General features: G+C 37.6%; 1 protein-coding gene across 6 annotated transcripts in view; it reads left to right on the plus strand.

Moving 5' to 3' along the window:
- LSAMP (limbic system associated membrane protein) overlaps positions 1–24,257 on the plus strand; it is a 1,652,779-nt gene that overhangs the window by 1,620,548 nt on the left and 7,974 nt on the right. For 2 of the 6 annotated variants that reach the window (XM_058295790.2, XM_004475627.5), the window contains one exon: positions 18,267–18,299. The exons of the other annotated variants lie outside the window; for them this stretch is intronic. In XM_058295790.2, the coding sequence (XP_058151773.1) occupies positions 18,267–18,299 (33 nt within the window). The remainder of the gene's footprint in view (positions 1–18,266; positions 18,300–24,257) is intronic. 6 annotated transcript variants of the gene reach the window in all.

The following is a 24,257-nucleotide window of genomic DNA, read 5'->3' on the forward strand; positions in this document are numbered from 1 at the left end:
TTCTAATTTCTCTTGTAATTTCTTCTTTGATACATTGGTTGTTTAAGAGTGTGTTGTTTAATTTCCACATTTTTGTGAATTTTCCATTTCTCCCAGTCTTACTGATTTCTAGCTTCATTCCATTGTGGTAGAAGAAAATACATTGTATAAGATCACTGTTTTTAAATTTATTGAGCCTTGTTTGTGACCTAACATATGGTCTATCCTGAAGAATGACACATGTACACCAAAAAATATATATATATTCTGCTGCTGTTGGATGAAGTGTTTCATGTATGTCTATTAGGTCTAATCAGTTTTGAGTATTGTTCACATCTTCTTTTTCCTTATTGATCTTCTATATAACCACTCTGTACATTACTGAAAGTGGTGTATTGAAGTCACCTACTCTTGATGTACAACTGTTCATTTCTACCTCCAAGACTGTCAATATTTGCTTCATATATTTGGGGGCTCTACCATTAGGTGCATACATATTCATAATAGTTATGCATTTTTATTGAATTGACACTTTCATCAGTATGTAGTGACCTTCTTTGACCCTCATGACAGCTTTTTTTTAAAGATTTATTTATGTCTCCCTGCTCCCTCTATTGTCTGCCCTCTGTGTCCATTCACTGTGTGATCTTCTGTGTCTGCTTCTATTCTCATTAGGTGGTTCCAGGAACCGATCCTGGGACCTTCCAGAGTGGGAGAGAGGTGATCATTCTCTTGCACCATCACAGCTCCCTGGTCTGCTGTGTCTCTTTTTATTGCTCCTCTATGTCTCTTTTTGTTGCATCATCTGGTTGTGCCAGTTCTCCACATGGGTTAGCACTCCTGCGCAGGGCAGCATTTCTGCATGGGGCAGAACTCCTGAGCATACTCCATGCAGGCCAGCACTCCACGTGGGCCATCTCACCACATGGGCCAGCTTGCCTTCACCAGGAGGCCCTGGGCAGCAAACCCTGGACCTCCTATATGGTAGACAGGCGCCCAATTGCTTGACTCACATCTGCTTCCTCCTCATGACAGTTTTTGACTTAAAGTTCATTTTATCTGATATTAGTTTAGTGCCCCAGCACTCTTTCAATTATTATTTGCATTGCATATTTGCATTATATATTTTTTTCCATACCTTCATTTTCAACTTTCTTTTGTTATTAAACTTAAGGTGAGTCAGTCTCTTGTAAACAGCATATAGTTGGGCCATGCTTATTTTATCCATTCTGCCAATCTCTGCCTTTTAACTGGAGAGTTTAATCTATTTTCATTTAAAGTAACTACTGGTAATGCAGGACTTTCTTCTGGCATTTTGCTATTTGGGCTTTGTTAGTCTTATATATTTTTTATCCCTCAATTCTTCTGTTAATACCTACTTTCATATTTATTTACTATTTTGTAGTGTACAGTTTTGAGTCCCTTCTCATTTCCTACTGTATATGTTCTTCAGATATTTTCTTAGTGGTTGCCATGGGGCTTATAGTTAATACCCTAAATCAATAACAATCACATTTGATTTGATACCAACTTAAATTCAATAGTATATTGAACTATTTTATTATTCCCGCATCCACCATCCCTCCACTTTCACTGTACTTGTTACAAATCAAATATTTATACATTGTACATCAAAACCATAGATTTATCATTGCTTCTTATTCATTTGAAATTTTGAATCTGTAAATAATAAATGAAGTTACACCCAAAAAAAATACAGTCTATTACTACTGGCATTTATAGTCACCCATATGGTTGCCTTTACTGGAGGTCTTTATCTCTTTATGCTACTTTGATCCATTGTCTTCTATCCTTTCATTTCAATGTGAAGAAATCCCTTCAGTATTGTTTGTAGTCTAGTGGTGCCAAACTCACTCAGATTTTATCTGGGAATGTCTAATCTTTCCCTTGTTTTTGAAAGACTTTGCAACCAGATATAAAATTCTTGCTTGGCATTTATTTTCTTTCATCACTTTAAATATTTCATCTCTGCTTCTTTGCTTCCATGGTTTCTATGAGAAACAGGCACTTAATCTTATTGAGGCTTCCTGTTCATAACACATTGTTTTTTCCTTGCAGCTGTCCATAACTCTCTCCCTTCCTTGGCATTGGACAATTTGACTAATATGCATCTGGATATGGTTTTCTCCAAGTTAATCCTGCTTGGGATTCACTGCATTCTTGAATGTGTATATTCATCTCTTTTGTTAAATTGGGGATATTTTCTGCCATTGTTTCCTTGAATATTCTTTTTATACCTTTCTATGTTTCTTATCCTTCTGGGGCTCTCTGCTCCTGGACCTGAATCATTTCAATTGTCTTGTTTTTGAGTTCACTGATCCTTTCTTCTGCCATCTCCAATATGCTGTTGAAACCCCCTAGGGAGTTATTATGTTATTATTGGTCTTCAACTCCACTATTTCTGTTTGATTTCTTTTTAAAATTTATATTTCTTTATTGATATTACCATGTTGTTCTTTCATCTTTTTTCCTTATATCCTTTGGTTCTTCTCTGTGTTTTCCTTTATCTCCTTGAGCGTATTGAAGATAATTCTTTTTAAAGTCTTTGTCCAGTATGACAAATCTCTGGTCTTCTTCACTGATGGTTGATGAATTTTTATTGTTTTTTTGGATGGGCCATCATTTCCTGTTTCTTTATTTGTCTTGTAATCTTTTCTTCTCTCTGTACATTTACTAATTTAAGATGTTATCTCTGGGACTTAGTCCCTGAGTTGTCTGTTCCTTGAGTTTGTGTCCATCTAGTGATATGAATGAGGTATCCTTGAGTACCAGGAACTAACGTAAGCAAACAAACTAATGCAAAAAAACCTTTCACAGTTTTCTCTAACTGGCTCTGCATTGATTGGTACTCTCCTTCAGAGTTTAGCCCTCCTATCTTGATCAGCCCTAGGTAAAGTAAAGTGGAGGGACATTTCTGTCCTTTCTGGATCTGGATCTTGTCCTGGGCTTGTGCTAGCTTGTGGTCTTAGGAATTCCCCCATTTACAGGAATCTGAATGTCCCTTCTAATCCCTATGAAATAGACTTTCATTCTCTCCAGGAAGCTCTATTTTAATTTTTAAAGCCCATAATCCTTTGCACCAAGCTGCTTTATCTTGTTTCTTACACTGTTTTAGCTGTCTGCAGGTTGCTTCTGCCTGCAGGGCAAGTTCTTGGAGGGCAAATCCAAGATGAAGTTCCTGGTTTAGTCTTTCAGGCTGCCACTCAATACATTGGCACTGACATCCAGGCACCCCAATATATACACGTGAATAACTCTGCTCCCTCCAGAAAAGGGCCAGAGACCCACAATGGGAGCACAAGGTGACTCCATACTCCACCAGGGAGGGGTGGTGGAGGGTCAGAAAGGGTGCCACAAAACTTCTCCTATCATTTTTAAAGCTGCATTTTCTCGATTTGGCAGTTGTCCAGTTACTGCACTCTTTTAATTGTTTTCTGGAATTTTGAAGATGATTGCTCTGCCAGTTCTTGCTAGTGTTCAAAAATTCTATGGGGGAATGGAAGCCTGGATCATCCTACACCACCATCTTGGTCAACAAGATGTCTGGCTGCCCCCTTTATTATTATCATCAAAGTATACTCAGATATCAATCTACCACTCCTTGCACCTGGACACATATATAAATATATACTACATTATAAGTAGCCATTATGTATATATTCATGTTTATTAAATATGCACCTGTCTAGGGAATTTTAAATACCCATCTAATTTATTTAATTGTGTTTATAAAATGTAGTACTCAGTTACCTTAAAATCCATACCTTTTAACAAGAAAGATGTATGCCCAACTCACAAGAAATATGTATGAAAACATTCATCTTTAAAAGCATGAGCATCACTATCTGGCATCAGTACATCTAATTTCACACACTCATTCAGACTGATTCACATACATACCTCTATTAATCATGAATAATTACTAGGATTGTTCTCTGTAATTCAGTTTTTCCAATTGTGAAATGGGAAAGAAATTATATTTTTCATGCCTACAAGCTCAAAGAGGTGTTTTATATAATACACAAAAAAAGTGCTTTAAGTTACTAGAAAGAGCATATTGAATTTTAAAATAATCATTCACAACATATATCTGCTATAATTTTGTAAAGTACTGAAATATAGAACTGTACTTATATCATATTGCATGGATGTTAGCTAGATATAAGTTCAGTGTGGCTTCATTATAGTTTGATGCATTATGAATACTGAGGAAACCTGTAATGCCCACACTGCCAAAAACTAGTAACCGAAGCATAAATAAAAAATATTTTTCATCATTTTTATTAATATAATATTAACAAGTAAGAGGAGCTACAAAGTTGTACAGTTCCCTCTTGTGTGGTATACTTGCACACAAACACAAACACACACACAATGTTCAGTGGACGCCAGTCATGCATATTACCACCTGTCAGATTAATCCAGAGTCACCAACTGAAAGAACTTTGACCTTTTTACTTGTCAAATGTTTAACGCACGTCCTGGGAAAGGGTTCAATTTTTAATACTTCTCTCCTTTCCTACTCGCTGACAAAAATAAGGGCCATCGTTCCACAGATAAAAGTCAAGTATGTCAACGCACATTTGACAAAATCATAGACCCTGGTTAATACATGTGAAAATAATTAAGAGCTGGCTTTAATAACTGATACGATCACCTGGCTCCTTTATTGTGAACAATAGTTTCCTTTAGTGGTTGAGAACCAAGTGGCATCGTTGTGCCCATACTTCATCTGAAATCAGTATTTCACCTGCCAATCCTATGATTAATGCCCAGCATTGTAGGTGAGGTTTTCTTCCCATTTCCATGTCTTCCTTATTGCTACCTCTCCACTCTTCCTTCTGCTTTCTGTTTCCTAAACTGGTGCAGTTTCTTCCTGTTAAAAAATTGCTAGAAAGAAAAAATCTGAAATTTATGCACCCCATTATTTCAATGCCCATAACAGCTTGAAAGGGTTACCTCTCTCAGAATTTACATTTAGCTTCAAGGTGAATGTTTAAAAATCCTACAGCTTCAATTTCAAGGTAGGGGCATTTTTAGTGCTGGGCTTTTTTCTAATACCTTTTCCTATTTTTCTGATCTGGATCTGTCTATGCCAGTCAGACTTTCCTGGTGATCTTCCTGTTCTCATGCCTTGCTATGCTATTTAGATTTCTAAAGTCAGCAGGGATTTGAAGATGAATATATATATATATATATTTTGAAAAGCCAAGCTTCCACTCAAGTTTAATTTGATGGAAATATTTCTCTTCTTTGAGCTTTATGAGAAAAAATATCTTTCAAAGTAACAATTACATTTGGGAATTAAGTTTATGTAATTGACAGCCTTGTCTTTTTAATTAAAAGGAATAAAGCTGCCTGAGAAGAGCTCAGTGAGACTTGCAGAGAAAAATGTTGGCATGCTGCCTTAGAGGGTGAGAAGACCAGGATCTTAACTGGATGCAAAATGCTGGTGTAGGTCCCTCTAGGCTTAATGATGCGCTCCCAGCACTGCTTGCCTTAGCATCTGTATCGCTGTGCTATTGGCATGTGGGTGGCAGTCTACTGTGAGGAGCACTGCTTGATGTGGCCAGAAAAAGAGGTCTGTTCTTTAGAAGTTTAGCCCCAGATTCAGACTTTGCATGGGATAGACTCATTAAAGGAATTGGTATTACTCAGAGTAAAAAAAAAAAAAAAAAAAATACATACCCTTCCAAGAATTTAATCATCATTGTACAGACACAGCCCTTGACAAATGCCATATCATAATGCCCCAAAACTATAAGATTAATTATACTCTCCTCTTGGCATTGCCTTTCTTTTTTGCCTGATATCCTTTTTCCTGGTATCTTTATTTCTTGATTTTTTTTTCTTCATATTTAATACCATATTTCTATCCTGCATTGCTACACACTTTCCTTTTCACATCTTTCAAACAAAACTGAGAAGTTTTGATAGTATTAGTGTTCACTTCTAAATACTGATTTGCCTGCTATGCAAGCACCACAAAGCCGTTATCCCATATGTCTGGAGGTATTGTCTACTTCTAGAGCAAGATACAAATTAACCTTAGTAACAACTTCCCTTATACAGTCATTCTATCATCATGATGTGCTTTCATCATCACAAGTCATTTGTAGGTATTAAATTAAGGAAGCACCTTTGTGTGTGTGTGAAAGTATCAGTTTAAGTGGTCCCACATTACATCTCCCCTTGTACACTGCTGTGAAGAAACCTTCCTGCCAAGTAAGAACACAGCATGACATAATGAATTTGGAATTCCAAGTTAAGGTGTGCATATGTACCCAGATCTACGATAGGAGTAGGCAGACCACTCACGAGGAGTCTGCAGAGGATTGCCAGCTTATATCCACCACAGATCAGTGAGGCGAGAGACCTTACAACTCATTTATCATGCTTCCTAATTGGACCCTGGGGCCAAGCGATGCCATAGTTCACTACACTGTTTTGTTTAACACGGTGCTGATTGCAAAAGAAAATGCTTTTCACCTCCCTGTAACACATGTATACATGTGTTACATCAAGGCAATTCCACTAACGTAGCATCTTCACTATAAATCAGAGTTAGCAGTCAGTTGTATTTTTATCGGCCCCGTATTCACAATAGAAGATTCTGACTTCACCATCCACCTACAAACCTTGCAGTCCTAGTATGGTGAATGATTTTTTTAACTGCCTAAGAGGACATTGTTGGAACAACAGTGGCATCCTGTGGCTTAAGTAAATAAACAAGGAGATAACTGTGCCTTGGCTGAGTGTCTCTCCAGTGACCATCCTACTCTCTTTACCCCGTACAGCAATAGCATTTCCAGCCATGTTCTATGCTAGGGAGTTGTTTGGCAATTCAAAAATGTTTTCTTAATTATATGTGTGGGGTTTGTGTAACGTGGAAGTAGGAGGAGTTTCAAGAGTAGAAACAGTTAAAAAAAAAAAAACAAAAAAAACCAAGCTGTAGCCTGTGCTTCTCATTGCTGAATCGCAAGCTAGAGAGTAACTTGGGAGATTTAATTTCCTCTCTGGAGTTCCAGGACCTAGGTAAGTTCATGGTTCACAGCTACTTGGTGTTGCAGTGCTGGAAAAGACAGCACCATCTCAGTCTTCCCTTGGGAGGTTGGTCTTCCCTTGGGAGATAGACCCTCCCATTGTAACTCATTGATTCCACGACTTCTTGGTCTGCATTTAGGTGTACTCTCCACTTCCTTTCCCCTTTGCTTTGTAGAGTATCTTAGACTTTATGTTTTCTTTTTCTTATGATTTCTAGTTATTAGGAACACCCAAAAGAACCTTTTTCTAAAAAAGATTTATTTTATTTATTTATCCCCCCCTTTCCACTTGCTTGCTGTCTGCTCTCTGTGTCCATTCGCTGCACATTTTTCTGTGTCTGCTTGTCTCCCTTTGTTGCGTCATCTTGCTGTGCCAGCTCTCTGCGGGGTGCAGGCCATCAGCCTTCCACAGGGCATGAGCTATGAGCTCTCCACGGGTGCGGGCCAGCTTGCTTTCACAAGGAGGCCCTGGGATGCGAATGCAGGGCCTCCCATATGGTAGACGGGAGCCCAATCAGTTGAGCCACATCCGCTTCCCATGAACCTTCATTTTTGATATGCAGTACAAACTAATTTTTGTCCCATGTTAATTTTATTTGGCATGACACAATATTTTGATTATACCATTCATTCACTAAAAAAAAAAAAAAAAAGGAAAAACTATCTGAGCACTTCCTATGTGCCAGGCTCAGTCCTGAGTCTTGAGGATGACTGTGGAAACAAACCAGCCATGGACCCTGCAGTAATGGAGCCTAGAGACCAGATGGACAAGTGGGTGATGAATTAGGCAATCACAGTAAAGTTTGCTAAATCCATGTTAGGATGCCTGTGGGGTGTTTTGGGAGCACAGAGGAGGGGGAACTTAGCTAGCTTGGAGTGTTCAGGGAAGGCTTGCAGGCGGAAGGTTACAAGGCAAAAAGGGGAGGAGAGGAGAGGGGCAGAACATTCTAGCACATGCAGAGGTCTAGAATCTAGAGACCTGAACTAAAATAGATTCAATATTAGTTCTAATTAATGCTAAAAATCTGAAAAACAATTTTTGCTCTAATAGATTTTTACTTCTACTTTGCATCTGAACTGTTTTAAAAAAAAAAGTCCTGATAAACCAGTGGGGTTAAAGGAGAAGGATTAGGTTTTTCCCTCTCTCTCATACACTTAGGACAAGGAAGACCACTTGTTGGCTTAATTGTTCAGATATATACCAATGCTAATACTGTGTGATAGGAGCACTAATCAGGGTTAGGTTTCTGTAAGACGTTGAGAGCCTATTATCTAGAATAACATCTAAAATAAACTTTTACAGCCTCTCATTAAGTAGGTTTGATGCTAGATTTTATTTAGGCCTAAGTGGTGGTCAGAGGTATCAATATTTTCAGGGAGTTATACCGGAAGTTGGCAGTATTGTAATATTTGGAGTCAGTGACATAACAGGAGTTATGGAAAAACTGTATTTGTTATTGAGGTCTCCTGGCACTTCCTGTAATAAAGTCACTGGGAAGGTTCAATGCAGAACTGCCTTTCTTTAGTCCTGCACTGTGGTGGTTAGTGTTACAGAGGTAGGTTCAACTATAACTCAGAACACACAGACATTGTTCAATCCCTTATCATCTTATTTCCAGGAGCTTTAAAACCCCAGGAAATCTTGCATCTTCACTTGTTATCTCTGCATTCAAATTCTACAGGCCAATCACCTCATTTCATGGTATTTGAATATTTTTTATTTTGAAACATACAGAACGAAAACATACGTTACATGGATTAAAAACGGTCCTTTAGGAGTTTGAATCTAAAATGTATTCTAAAATGGATCTGCAATTTGCAATTCAGGGCTGGGAAATAGAAAGAGGAATAAAACCAGAAAGGATGAAAATCTCTAGGGATTTATCCAAACCTTTGCCTTAAATCCTTTTTAGCAAGTCAAATAAATTAAGGTGCAAAAGGCTTTAAAATGTACATAAAATATATGCTTTTAAACATGGAAAGTATAATTTACTTTGCACCAACACTAAGTACATTTGGGGGCTGGGAGGTGGTTTTTATTAAATGAAGTGACTGACTTTAATTCCAAGAAGTTACAAAGGGCCAGGATTGTACCCTTAAGTACAATGGATGCATTCTGGTCAGAAGGGCAGAGACATTTGGTTCTTGTTTAAGAAAGAAACTGCGTGCTCTGGCCCTGGGTACCTCACTGACAGCCGATTCAAATAACTTTACTTCTTGAGTTTTCTAACCTTATACATATTTCAGGTTGAATAGCCTTAAGACACCTCTTTATTAAATTTAGCCAATTGGGCATTCTCTATTATTTTAATTCATTGATTATTAAACATTAAACCTCTCCGGCTGAATAAGATTTGAGGAAGCTGATTTGGTGTAAGAGATTTAATGAAGCTCTCTCTTTGTGTTGAGAGACTGCACCTTCTGTAGCAATCCCTATTGCCACTGAGCAGAACATGTAGCAGTTATGGTCAAATCATGCACCTGCATCTACTGTGCAGGGCAATTAACAGCATAACAAGCCTAGAGTCAGAAGGCCCACATAGACCCATAAAGTACGTTTTTTGCTGCATTGCCATTTCATGCTGTTAACCTTTCATTCCTATAGAAATTAGGCCTGCCCTATCTTAGCTTCTCTTTTATTTTGCCTATATGATATGAGTCAACTAAAAAGTGGGGAAAAAATCAGTCTGCTTGTAATATTGTAAATCTAATGCCCCGAAATCATAAGTGGTTTTGTTTTCCCCAGAATTAAAGGTTTTAATCCATTGATTTGTTTATATAAATAGTTGTCCACTCTGATAATAAATGTTATACATTCTTATTATGGAGAATTTGAAAATATATGAAGCTATCAAGAAGGAAAAGACCATGCCTAATCCCTCCACCCAGAGATAATGCCATTAACATGATATAAGTAGATGTTTTTTCCTGAATGTTTTTGCTGTCCAGATACTATAGAATGTTCAAATGAAAAGGGCTAAGGCATTCTCTATTTTCCACTCTCTCTGAGGCCAGGCATGTTTCTGTGAGTTGCTCAAAGTCACAGCCCAAGCAGGCCCAGAAGCAGCTCTACCCAGCAACAAGCACACTCCCAGCTCTTTTAGGTCCTAAGTCAAAGCTTGGCTCATCTTACAAGAGGTTTCCCTCCTGATAACCTTCAGGATTTCCAGTAGGAGTCCTCATTTCAGATGTGGGAGCTCCTATGTTCTCACTCTAAATTGACTCTCACTCTAAATATTAAATCTTTTTTAAATTAAATCTCACTCTAAATATTAAAACTTTTCCACTTTTAGATTTGTCTTTTTTAAAATAAAATAACTTTTTATTTAAAAATTATTTTTTTCTCATTCTATTCAGTATAGAACATTAGGAGAATAAGAAGTCAGTCTATCAGTTGATGAAATTAAGGAGTAAGGCTCAAATAGTTCATTAATATTTCATAAATAGAGATTATATATCATGTATCAGTTTTGATTTAGTTTATTCATTCATTCACCAACAAGTTAGTGATCACTGTAAGTTCATATCATGGTAAGCCATTCATGTCTATGACTCACTCTAAATAGCATCAAAAAGCTGAAATTCATTTCTCGTCAGTGTCAACTAAAAGAGAGGAAAAGCCATCGGAGGTATTTGAAAACATAGAGTAGGATTGCCTTTTGACCCAAATCTAGTCTAGGGAGGCCAACTTCCCTTCTCAAATATTGACAGCACACTATGATTTCTCAGTTTTTTCAACCACTTTGATATATTCTTTTTGGTAGTTAGGACAGTAGTTCAACTATGGACTTAAAAACGGGGATAACTTTAAGGTTGGGCAATAGAGGTCTAGATCTATTTCTCTTATTTTGGCTTCTTTTTTCCATTGAGCCAGACCCAGAATGATTACTGTGATTCTTAGAGAACATTAGTCTAGAAATACTAGGCATTAGGACTTATACAACATGAATACCATATGTGTGAGAAAGTCAGAAGTTCTAACAATCCAAATAGCAACCACAAGGCATATCATTTTCTACGACAAAAGAAAGAAAAAATAAAACTTCTAAGTAGACGCCGCTAATCCTTAAAGCCTGTGAGAAAGAAATTAATAAGTTTAAAAATGTGACTTTGAAAATTGAATTGATAAATACAGCCTCCTCTTAGACCACAATAATAATTAAGATGTCATTTTTCAAAACCTTAGTAAAAATATTAATGTCAAAGAACGAAAAAAAAAAAACACACTTAAATTCCTGTGGAAAAGGTCACAAGTGCTGTGCCTCAAGTCCTCGGCATCAGCCAGCGAGGAAGAGGCAGTGTGTCAGACCTGCTCCCTTGCTTAAGTTTCTTAATGGTTGTAACTTCTCCGCTCTCACACTATTTCCAGGCAACTGAATCTCTATTGATAGAATCTCTATTGAATGTGGGCCCTCCCCCTCTCCTGAAAACACACTCTTGCTAACCCTGGAACAGGGCGGGGAAAGTGACTTTTTTTATTTTCAGTCCTCTAACTAATATGTCGTTTTCAAAACCTGCAGTACGTCATGATACTGGCCTTTTAAAGGGAGTTGAACCATGCACAGTAGACTTCAAATGGCCGTGGCAGGTTAAAAAGTGAGACATTTATGTTCAAGTAAATACCCTGGAATTAGAATAACTATCCAAACAATATAAATCCCCAAACTCTACTTACGATACATCTGGGTGGAAATAAGAAGCAGATTAGAGTCAAGTTGTCAAGATTTGAGTCAAAACTATGAAAATAAATTCTTCTTGTTATGTTTTTTTAATATCCTCATTTCTGCTCCCAAGTAGAATTCAAAGAAAGCAAAGGGCCAGAGTCTTCCATAAACATAAACGTGACAATTTCCTAAGGCAACGAGGGAATCCCCAAACTGCACCTGCTAAAATTGTCAATGAAGTGTCTCTTGCCATCACAATATTAACTTTAGTTTCTGGAGAGAAAAAGGCAGAGACAGAGCCAGAATGACTCATGCCACACAATAAGGGATGAGAGGTAAGAGGTAGAATATATTTTGTCTTGGAAAAAAATGAAGTTTGAATTTTTATTTTCTAAGGTTTACATTTTGACAAGTCATCAAGAATATTTTTAAATAAAGTTCAGCCCTACAGAAACTGTGCTACTTGTGAGGATTTAGGGACTGCAGAAAGAATCTCCTGGTCCCATATGGCTCTCCACACAACTGAATTCCCAAAAATAACCCTGCTTTTGGGTTAAGACATTGTGGGTTCAAAAAAGGAATATAATCTTCCCCTACCAGAACCCTTGACTAGGGCACCTCCTGAAGTATTGACTGACTCATTTGCTCAGTCATTCATACATTTGTACATTCAGGCATTCATTCAGCAAATTAATTGGGCACTTACTCTGTGCCCATGCTAAGTTGTGGGTGTATTAGTGAACAAGGAAGACATGTTGTCTATGCCAATGAGAGAGGTTGAATCAGTTATTTTTAATGTTGCAGGCTGTGTGTCAAAGAAGTCAAAGATTAATATAAATAAATTTGGCAAAGTACTTGTCCTTTCTAGTGTTAAATTATTTCCCCATTGCCTCCTTGTATCGCTTCATGAGGAACTAAGATGTACAGGTATCACAAAAATGCTTTCAGAGAATGGCTGAAACCTTTTCTGTACTAGAATCCCCCAATGTTCTGTCCAAGATAAATTCAGTACATGTATCTTTCTATTTTATTCTGTGAATCTTCACTACATGGCTTACCTTTTATGTGTACTTGCTGAAGCAAGATCGATATGAGAGCAGTTTTCTTGAAAGGCATAAAAATCATAGGTTCCAAGTAAATCTAATGAGTGTGTCCAAGGAATTCCTACATAAATAATATTCTGGTTGGAAAAAAAAAAAACCATTTTTTTTTGTTTGCAATAATGGAACAGGTTCCTTCTAAAATAGTGACATTTTATTTTTACCCTGACACTATAAGAGTGTTTCATTTTTCCCACTATTGCCACCTGGTGGACAAAATTGATTCTTTTATACAGGATATAGAAATGTGTCTTAGTATTACCACAAGATGGCAGCACCTAACAAGTTTTCAAAGAACTAGGCAGCGTGTACTGAAATAAACTAAAAATTTATTTTGCTCCTCAAAAGAGAATGTTCTATTCCAACATAAGAGGATGAGTAGGCAATAAAAATACGAAATAAGTGTTATTTCTATTTTCAAAGACAATTTGAATCCTGAGTCTTAAACTCTTTAATAGTTCACAAATCAGTTGATTGATTGCACAAGTAGGGAGGATGACCTAAAATTCAGCTGGTTATCTAGTTTGTTTTTTAAAGCAGTTTCAAGGAGATGTATATTGTTCACCTGAATTTTTCTGATGTTTTCCTCTTAGAGTGAAATATTGGGGCAATATTTTAAAATCATTCTTTTAATCAGTTCCTTTTAGTTGATTAATAGGGAAGATTCTGTTCCCAAAGAGATCCATTTATATAACACGTGGACTCTTACCCAGACCATGCCAGTGACTGGTTAACCCAGGCACAAGGCTGATTTTCTCCTGACCAAAATCTGCCTGATCGATATGGTTTCCTATCATTTTTGTACTAGACTCTCCCAGTGTTGTGGCAATAGCATTGCTGCAGTAGACAACAGTTTTTATTTTATTCTTTGGGCCTGCAGTGCCATGGTTCACTTGCTAAGATACATATATATTAATATATATTGTGTGTGACTTTTAAATCATTATAAGCAGGCTCAAACACATCTTTATTAATCAAAATAGGAACCATTATAGTCAACAAATTTTTACCCATGAGAAAAATGGTTGTTTATTCCTGTAGCATAAAAATCTGTGCTTTGGGATTCAACGAACTCTTTGAAAGCACTGCTGGTTGTGAAAGCTTTTTCCTTGCAAATAGTTGTTGAGATACTTAAGAAGTGGTAGTCGGTTGGCACGAGGTCAGGTGACTATGGTGCATGAGGCAAAACAGTGTAGGCCAGTTGGTTCAACTTTTGAAGCGTTGGTTGTGCGATGTGCAGTTGGGCATTGTCATGGAGAAGAACTGGGCCCCTTCTGTTCACCAGTGCTGGATGCAGTCACTGTGGTTTTCAGTGCATCTCATTGATTTACTGAGCATATTTCTCAGATGTAATGGTTTCAACAGGATTCAGAAAGCTGTAGTGGATCAAACCGGCAGCAGACCATCAAACAGTGACCGTGACTTTTTTTTGGTGCAAGTTTGGCTTTGGGAAGTGCTTTGGAGCTTCTCTGTCCAACCACTGAGCTGGTCATCACTGGTTGTCATATAAAATCCACGTTCAACTTTCATCACATGTCACAGTCCGACAGAGAAATGTTTCATTGTTGTTACACAAAATAAGAGAAGACGACACTTCAAAACGACAACTTTCTTGATTTTCAGTCAGCTCATGAAGCACCCACTTATCGAGTGTTTTCACCTTTCCAATTTGCTTCAAATGCCAAATGACCAGAGAATGGTCAACATTTAATTTTTCAGCAACCTCTCATATAGTTTACGGGGTTCAACTTCGATGATTGCTCTCAGTTGGTCGTTGTCAACTTCCAATGACCGGCCACTATGCTCCTCATCTTCAAAGCTCTCATCTCCTTTGCAAAACTGCTTGAACTGCCACTGCACTATAAGCTCGTTAGCAGTTCCTGGCCAAATGCGTTGATACTGCGAGTCGTCTCTACTGCTTTACGACCCGTTTTGAACTCAAATAAGAAAATTGTTCAAATTTGCTTTTTGTCTAACATCATTTACAGAATCTAAAAGAATATAAAATAAACATCAAGTAATAAGTCATCAGCAAAAAAACATAAAGCAAGAAATGCACATTAAAATGATGTATAACATATCCACGTTTATTTAAGAATGTATGGCAGTATCAAATGGCAAATTTCAACAATGCAAAACCTCAATTACTTTTGCATCAACCTAATATTTTTTTCCTCTTTCCATCCAAATTGCACTGATAGGACTCCCTAGAAGGAATATTACCCAAAATTGAAAATAACTTGCACTTACTGAGCCATTACTGTGTGTCTGCCCCCATCCCAAGTTCTATATGTTAATTCACTTATATAGTGCCTAGCACACCTTTAAAATGGGCATGTTAATTAAATTCATGTTACATATGGAGAAACTGAAGCAAAGGGTGGTTAAGTGAATTTTTCTTGCTTGCGCCTATTAAAGCAAGTTCTCTCTACGACGACTTCTGGCTTTCAACATGTTTGGGACTCAAAGGAAGTGCAAGGAGCCTAGAGCAGAACCACTGGCTTTCCTGTCTGGACCAGGCTTCTGAACATTGCTATTCCAGTGGATGTTCCCATAAGCCCTTTGGACCAGGGATGGTGCAGAGGCACCAAGTGCTCTTTGTCTAAAGATGGCTCCATTGAGGATCTAGGCCCCTTTGGGCATGGCCTTGTGGGGACCTTACAAATTCTAAGGAACGATAAGTCAAAAAGGCTGATCCAAGAAAGAAGGAAAGTTGCACTTTGTACAAATGCAGAGTCAGACCCTTTCCAACTAGTATTGAATTGTTTAAATGTCCCAGTGATACCCTTTGAGTTAAAGAGGTCTTGCCTTTATAAAAATACCAGAGGGATTTTGTAAAATCATGGAGAGGGTTCTCAGTGGGGAACTGGGAACCCTGAATTTTAATCCCAGCTCTGCTTCTAGCTGACTGTGTGACACTGGGTAACTCATCAGCCTCTCTGGTCCTCAGTCTCTTAATACTGTGGTAAACCTATTCTCTATAGTGCCTTTTCAATAATTTTTTAACCCAATATGTTTTTACCAAAGAAAGATGTCAGAGAAGATATTGCAAAAGCAAGTGGCAGCCAGTTTAATACACAATTTCTACATTAGGGGTTGGATTACGGGATATATAGAAAAGGTAGCCAACAAGTAGTGACCATTGTTTTATACCCTGATAGAACCTGGCTTCACTTCTGGGATGAGAGTGGCAGAAGTTGCTGGTTGCTGCTAGGAGAGGAGCAGAGTTCTCGCTCTATCCTTCTGTATGGACTTTTGGTATGTTGCATTTGTTCATTGCAAGCATCTGCGTCATGGACAGGCTCTCCCAGGACAGGGGGCAGTTGCTGAGTCCTTGGCATCCTCAGAAGTGTAGCTGGAGGCCCACCATCAATCACGATACAGAAGAACACGCAAGCTGGATTCCTTTTCCACATCTGACCTGTTTAGAGAAAGTATCCTTAATGCCTGCTATTCTTCCTCTTAGGAACAGCCTGGCTGGCACTAGTTTTGCTAAAACAGAATTGTAGCCAGACATTTTGAAGACATCAGATACTAGGACAATTGTGCCCATCTTATAGCCATCGTAAGAATGCCAGAAAATGAATGGTGGTTGATGAATTCTTCTTGTGACTTCTTTGGATGGGCAAATGGAAGAGCTGTGAGGGAGGAGATTAATAAATTGCCCTGAACCACAGAAACTTTGCAGACTTGATTTTGAAGGTCTACCCAAGGGCACTTTTTGTGCTAAATCAGAGAATAAAGAATTCAGCTATTCAGGTTCCCTGTTGTTTTAGGTTAGGAAGATGCTTGTCATTTATTTGTTTTTCTACTTCAGTGATTCTAGATCTTCTGTTTTAGCCTGTTGTGCATTCAGAGTGTCTGATACACAGTAACTGGGTTCCAACAGAAAACAATAACAAATGCAGCCCTTGCCTCTATGAAACTCACAGTCAAGTATGGAAGACAAGCATTAATCACAAAATCAGACTGACAAGTGTATTTGAAATTAAAACTGAGATGAGTGTTATGAAGAATGACACAGCTTATAAAAAATGGGGAGGGGGAGAGCAGTTTGATCAAGGAGACCAAGGAAGACTTCCCTGAGGAAGTGAAAACTGAATTTTGAAGCATGAGTGGAATTTCAAATAGAGATATCATTGAGTGACAGTCACCCATGAGGTACAAAGGAAGGCTGGGGAGCTAGAATGCAGAGCCGATAGACATAGATGAGACTGGAGGTGGGGATGCTGGGCAGTCTTTGGAGGACAATGAAGCCATGCTAAGGATTTGTTCTTTATCCTGGAAACCAAAAGAAAAACAAGGTTTCTAGCAGGACAGTTAGGTGTCCAGATATACAATTCAAAAGGCTCTCTCTGGCTGAAGAGTCAAGTCACTTTACTTTTCTAATGAAAATACATTGCTCAGGAGCACAAGATTATACACTGTTCTCCACAGAGAAGAAAATCTATATCTCACAGCCATAGTTTATGCTCCTACATTTGACCAACCATTCAGTTTGTCCTGAAATCCAAAGAAGGTACCTGTATCTTGTGGAAATTTTCTATATATTTGCTTCTAAAGATTTAGTAATATGTGGTCTACTTGATAAGGATACTTAACAGGAGATTCAAATAGTTGACCTATATGAACTCTTCCAAACTCTGAGATTTAGTTATACATTCAACAAATATTTATTGCATACATAATATATGCCAGGCTCTAATCTGGGCACCAAAGATATAGAGGTCAGCAAGACTTACACCATTGCTGCCTTCTTGGAAAGTGTGCTAATGGAGGAGGCAAACCATAAACAAGCAAATAAATAAGCACATTACATACCAGGTAGTGATGAGTGCTATTAAGATTAGTAAAACAGGATAAAGAAATAGAGAAAGAGTAACAAGGGGTAGTATTTTTGATAAGGTGATTGGGTTAGTCCTTCTTGACTTGGTGACATTTTATCAGAATCTGCAGGAAGTGACTGAATGGGCCATACAACGATCTGGGAGAAGAACAATGTAAGCAAAGGAAATAAGAGCAAAGGTCTTGAAGTTGAAATGAACTTTGCTAAAAGAAGAACAAGAAGGCCAGTTGACCTGAGTAGAGTGAAGCAGGAGCACAAAATTTGGATCAGGTTGGGGCCAGATCAGTCTATGGCTCCATGAAATTGGGATCAAGTATTTTTAGATGCATGTTCAGAGTTCTTGATCTTGTCTACTCACATAACATGTAACATCAATTATTTGTAGTTGCATATCATTTTTTGCCATCTTCAGTTTTACAACACTTGTTTTGACAAAACAGTCTCTTTCCATTTGCCTTCTTTCAATCACTATCTAATGTTCCCATTAGAATGTTCTTTCTGCCTTTTCTCTCCTCCTCCTTTCAGTGGAGAGTACCAGACTACCTTCATGTTTATTCTCTATTGATAAAGAATTTTTTATTTGTTTTTGTTTTGCTAAATTTTTCTTTTTTAGAAATTGGCACCACCGTGCACTTCAAGCAAAAAGGTATGGTTCTCATTTCTGATTACCTTCTATAAATTAAAATTGAGATTGCCTAGCAATATATTGTGTTCTTATACATTTGAACTTATTTCATTTCAATAAATTGCAATAATAATTTCCATAACACAACTGCCACTATTTTTTCCCAAACTGTGAACTTTCTCATTGACAAAAGTCCCCTATCCAATCCATGACCACTATATTGCTTTTGGCAGGTTATTCATTTTTAAATCTCTGAAACTGAGAAAAGTGGCCTCTTACCCACCTCCCAACTTCCTTATCTTAACTGTCTGTGGCTAACTCTAGTGGAACCACACTTTTGGAATGCTGACTGCCAAATGACAGGGCCGTTTCAGAAGAGACATTCATCTTACTCTATGTCCTATTCAAATAGTTACATTGCTAAGAAAATAGAGTGGGGTCTCCTAAAAGAAAGTGCTTGAGCAGTTGACATTTCTTCCTGCCTCATCCTTCACCCAAGTCATCATATAACACAGTAAAATCCTGGGCTGCTGGCCGCCCAAGGAACTGCCTTTTTGTACCCTCCAGCTTCCCCACATACCTCCATCAACCATGTGACACATAATCCAGGTACCTTCCACTGCAAGGCCAGTTGAAATCCTCCATGAAAAAGATTTTAAAATGCAAACAGTTATCAATTCTGAGGCACTCTCTTTACAAGTCCAACAGGTCATATTCTCTAACAGTGTCCCCTCACTAGAGCCACAGAGACACTGTGTGGCCAGACTCTACTCTCCTAAATCTTCGTGGCCACCCACTTGGACCAGTAATTGTCTCATATGAAGAGGCCTTCCTCTGTGGACCTCAAGAGAAATGAGACTGCTAAGATCATTTTCAATAGTAAAAACATATTCTTGTGGGACTTGGGCTTACCAATGACAAAGAGCCACAAAGATTATGGACACTTTGTTGTTTACTCCCAAGAAGAGGTCAGCACCTCGGTCTTCATTGAGGCAGCAGGGAGACTCAGCCAGAAGTACACACATAGGATCAAGCTCTTTAGGGGCAGTCCTTCTTGCCTCTCCAATGCCATGATGATCAACTACATTTGAACCTGAACTGGCAGGTATTAGTGGAATATGTGACACCTCGCTTCAGTGTGCATGGAGAAATGTGATTTTTAAAAATTTTCAGTGAACATCAAGATAAATTCCTAGTGTCACAAGAAAGAGTTCTAAGTATTGGCCTAAAATTTCAAAATCTTACAAGCCAAAATATCTGATGCTGTTTTGGTAGGAAAGATGTGACAATTTCAGCATTACTGTGAGAATATCTCAGTCTTACCAAAATCTCAGTTTATAAAGAAAGGATATAATGCATAAAGAAGATGAGCCCAGATTTAATGTGAAGACCCATGACTCAAACAAACATATTTCCCCTCTTCTAATCTACTCCAGTATGGAGATTAAGACTTCAACCCCAAATGCATTCACCCAGTGAAAACAGTACTGGATGAAATTAGACAGCAGGTGGCACCAAAGTCAGGCAAATCAGGCTTCCCTTTAAATATGGCTTCCGGAAACACTGAGGTACCGTGGGTTGAACATCCAGATAATATTGGAGATATATTTATGGGATTCTGAAGATTCTTCTTCTCCCTTTGATTAATAATATATATATATTTCAGGCTTTTGTTTTATTTTTAGTAACTTGACCAGCCCTTTCACAATTCTAAAAAGAATAAAAAACTTAGACTCTTCTGGACTTTCTTCTCCTCTTGTGTAACTGAACTATGTACAGGAATAAAGTATGCTTGCCCTGAATTCTTAGTGACTGAAAGATATGCCCAAGGATCAAGGGTAACTGAGGGCATGATTAATAAGAACATTTTTAATAAATCTAGTCCCAAATCTGTAGTATGAGCCCGAGGTACTCCAGAGAAGCAACAGAAAAGTGTTGGCTAGATTTAAATTATTGTGTCTTCAAGTACCATGCTGTCTTTAAAACAAGTGTTGGAAAATCACCTTGCTCTTTCTTTGAGATTTACTGAGACAAATTGATTGTCTCAGGATCCTGCTTCAGATTTGTAAAATAGAGATATACCAAAAATTCTCATATCTCTTAATTTCAGGATATTTTACCAGTCTTGATCCTAAACGCAAATTCCCTTTTATAAGTAGTGTCATAGCAGAGTGAGTCCAGCTTTCACCTTGCTAGAGAGCTTCATTTATCATCCTCTGCCTGGGGTTGAGAACTTCGACCTGGTATGTTGACTCAGAGTGGCAGTTGTGCTGCAACTGTGTTTCGTCCCTTCAAATTAAACGTTAAAAGCTCTGAGCCAATTCATGAAACAAAGCTTTTAATTTCGGTTAGTATGTCATGCCTTTCTATAATCCAGATTTCTGTAGTAAAGTAAAATAATAACATGTTTACTGTATACTGCTATACTACACATACATAGGTGCACTCATACACATACACAAACATATAGAATGTGACTAAATACCAAGATCCCATTCACGTCTGTTACGTGAAAAACATGTAGCAAGTTTTTGAATTGTAGTGTTATTTGCCCATCTATTCTTAAGGCTAATTTATGTTTGCAGACTCTTGATTTCATTATATCTGTCAGTATCTGAAAGCACTTGCTAAGTCTGGCCATCTGGTGTGGGAAATAAGATTTATCATTTGCATTTCTACAAATAAGCAAAATTTTCATAACTATGAACTAAAACGTAATTAATGATTTTGCTCATTATTCTTCCCTGAAATAGCCATTAACTGAAGTAGTCTCCTATGTAGTCATATATATTTATAATTGCATACACACTTGTGATGATTCCCCAACTATCACCCATTTACTCTTGCATTTTTTCAAGTCTATTTATTTACTCTCAAAACCAATTATGAAAAGAGCAAGTTATATAAGCACATTAATAGCTATATGAGAGCACTTAATAAATAATAATTGATAGAGATGAAGATATCTTTAACAGATGCACAAAATAAATTTGAAATAGATAAAATAACTTTGTGCAGGGTAAAATTAAAGATTATTAATGTAGTCATTCTGGGATTTTCTGCATATAACATAGAATGGCATGCAAAAGTAACAGTTAATTCTCAATTGTGTATATTAAAAGACCAATAATATATGTTAGATATATATGTATGAGTATGGATAAAACATATGTACTTCTGTGTGTGCATACGGGCTTAGTAAGAATATTGTATGTGAATAGGCTTGTGTAGGTTCATACATATATATATATATTATATTTTTCAATGATGGAATTTTGGCACTTTCTTAAATATTCACTGCACTCCACATAAAATCAGACTAGGGTCCTTAGATTTCCCCAGATATGCCTCAGATCCAAGGTAACTGAAAGATAATCTATCCTCCTCCTAGTATTAAATGCAAGATTAAGAGAATAATAAAGCAGAATTAGACTCTTTGAAAACTTTGTTTTCCCCAACCCCTTGGGCAAAGCAGACATCATATTTATTTGGCCCTGTAAGGCCTTATTTTGTGTGTAGCCTCCTTTCCCTGTTTTGGAAGCTTTACTGATACACTAATCCAAACGTATTTTCATAGCTCTTTAACAAATGTGCCAAGGAGCTCATGCCTTCTAATGTATACAGAAGAACTAAAATAAAAGAAAAAGAGCATTGCCCTCAGGCCAGAATCCTGGGAAGGTATCGAAGTAAGACTCAGAACACCTGGTGCTTTAAGCAGGCTACACACTCTCCCTGAAACTTAATTCCTCCTGAAAGGCATGGACCTGAAGGTAGCTTACATGCCTTTTATTAATATGATCTTATAGCCATTCAGGAATTTAGAGAATTATTAACTGAATAAATTGTTTATCCTGTGTTTCCACATCCTTCCCCATGATAAAGTTCACTTAATGTAATAATGATGCTCCTCAAAGTTTGCCTGTATTTGTATTTTGTATTAATTAATGTTTTTCATATTCTCAAAGGCATTCTGGTCCAAAGTATTTTATTGAAATTCATTTTTGCCAACATATGGGTGCCTCTTTTTGTTGTCTTTTTTCTAGTCATTATTTTAAACAAATCCAATTTTCCCTTGCCAAATATTTGACAAGAGACTCACCTGCACCCTTTCTTATGTAACTCATTGTGCAGGGGTAATGAACACAGAGTCTGGAATTAGACTCCTAAGTAAAAACCCCAGCTCTTCTACTGCTAGTAATATAAACTTGTGCAATGCATTAACCTCTTTGTGCCTTATGTCACTGCATAACAGGTTAATTATAGTATCTGCCTCATAGGATTGCTGTGTGCTTATATCTGAAAAGCATATACAACATACCTTGTAGTAAGTGCCATGTAATTGTTGGTTTTGTTTTGCTGTTGTTGTTGCTATTACTTACATCAAATGTAGATTAGAAAACTATTCGTGAATATAGTATTTTTCCCATATTATTTTACCTCAAGATCTGGTATGTTTGTATGCATTTTTGGAAACATTCACATACTAGAGGACACTTCCATTGCACTTGCTAACCATTCCATTTTCTACAGACATAGGCACACAGCCCCACACAAACACATACACACTCCCTCTCTCTCTCATACATACACATTGATGTACATATAAGGCAAAAGCTTTAAGGTGACCCACAATTACAGTCACCCCAGTTTCTCTTTTGGATATCATTGTGTAAATGTACCATCTTAAGTCCAAAAGTCTCTTTAACAAAAAATACTGATATGCTCTTTAAGTGGATCTACATAAGCAGATCTACACAAAAGGAGAAAACAGGAACAAGCACAGCACAGGAGACAGGTCTTCAGTTGGACCCGTAATTTCTGCCCCAATCCTCCTCTTTCTATCAACACACAAACCTCCTCCTCACCTTCCTCTCCATCCCACTCTCCCTCTCAGACACGCACTCACATCTCCCAAGTCACGTCCACATTGGAGAAATGAGGGTGGCAGCTGGAAACACAGGCTGCCATTTGGGGTTAATCTCTGGTAAAGTCTCAGTGCTGCTCCCAGCCCAATCTGCATCTCAACCTGTCTAAGCCCCAGTGTTTTCCACTCTTTTTTTTTTTTTTTTAATGTCAAACGAAGAGTTTACAGCAGATGATCCCTGTTTCTTCTTATGACTATAATAAGTTGACTCATTTTCTACTTTGCTGCTAAGATGCCACCCAGCTGTAAATGTTACTTCGAAACAGACCCACGCCCCTTAACAAATAATGACAGCTTCATCTCTGAGAAACGAGGGAGTCACACATTGGCTCCATGTTTTATTGATGGAGATGCTGTGATGAATGGGCCCAAGGAGCCCACGTCTGGCTGCTGAAGGACACTCTTCATTGCTCAGAATCTTAATGAGAGCTGAGCCTGCTGCACCATCAGCGACAGCAGCAGCAGCCAACTTAGAATCTCCTCCAATGTGAGCGGTTTGTACTGAGAACTGTCTCAACATACCTCTTAAAATACCGCATGGGGAGAGGGATTTAGGAACGATTTTTTTAAATCACAAAAATGCAAATTTTATTACTTTTAAACTCATTTAAATAGTTGTTTAATATTAGAAAAATGAAAAAAAAAAAAAAAACCAAAATGTAATTTGATTAGTTTGTTTGAAGACTGGTACTAAATAATTTTTTTTGGTGATTCTTTTTTTTAACTATTTATTTCTTAACTGTCTTCTTTTTTGAAAGATACATAGATCACAAAAAATGTTGCATTAAAAAATATAAGAGGTTCCCATATACCCCATACCCCATCCCACCCACTCCTCCCACATCAACAACCTCTTTCATCATTGTGGCCCATTCATTGCATTTGGTGAATACATTTTGGAGCACTGCTGCATGGCATGGATTATAGTTTACATTGTAGTTTACACTTGCACAATGTAGTTTACATTGTAGCTTACACTTGCACAATGTAGTTTACATTGTAGTTTACAATTTAGGAACGATTTTGAGCTTTTCTTGGGGTTCACATAAACACAT

This window comes from Dasypus novemcinctus, chromosome 4 (genome assembly GCF_030445035.2).
Source record: "Dasypus novemcinctus isolate mDasNov1 chromosome 4, mDasNov1.1.hap2, whole genome shotgun sequence".
Lineage (NCBI taxonomy): Eukaryota > Metazoa > Chordata > Mammalia > Cingulata > Dasypodidae > Dasypus > Dasypus novemcinctus.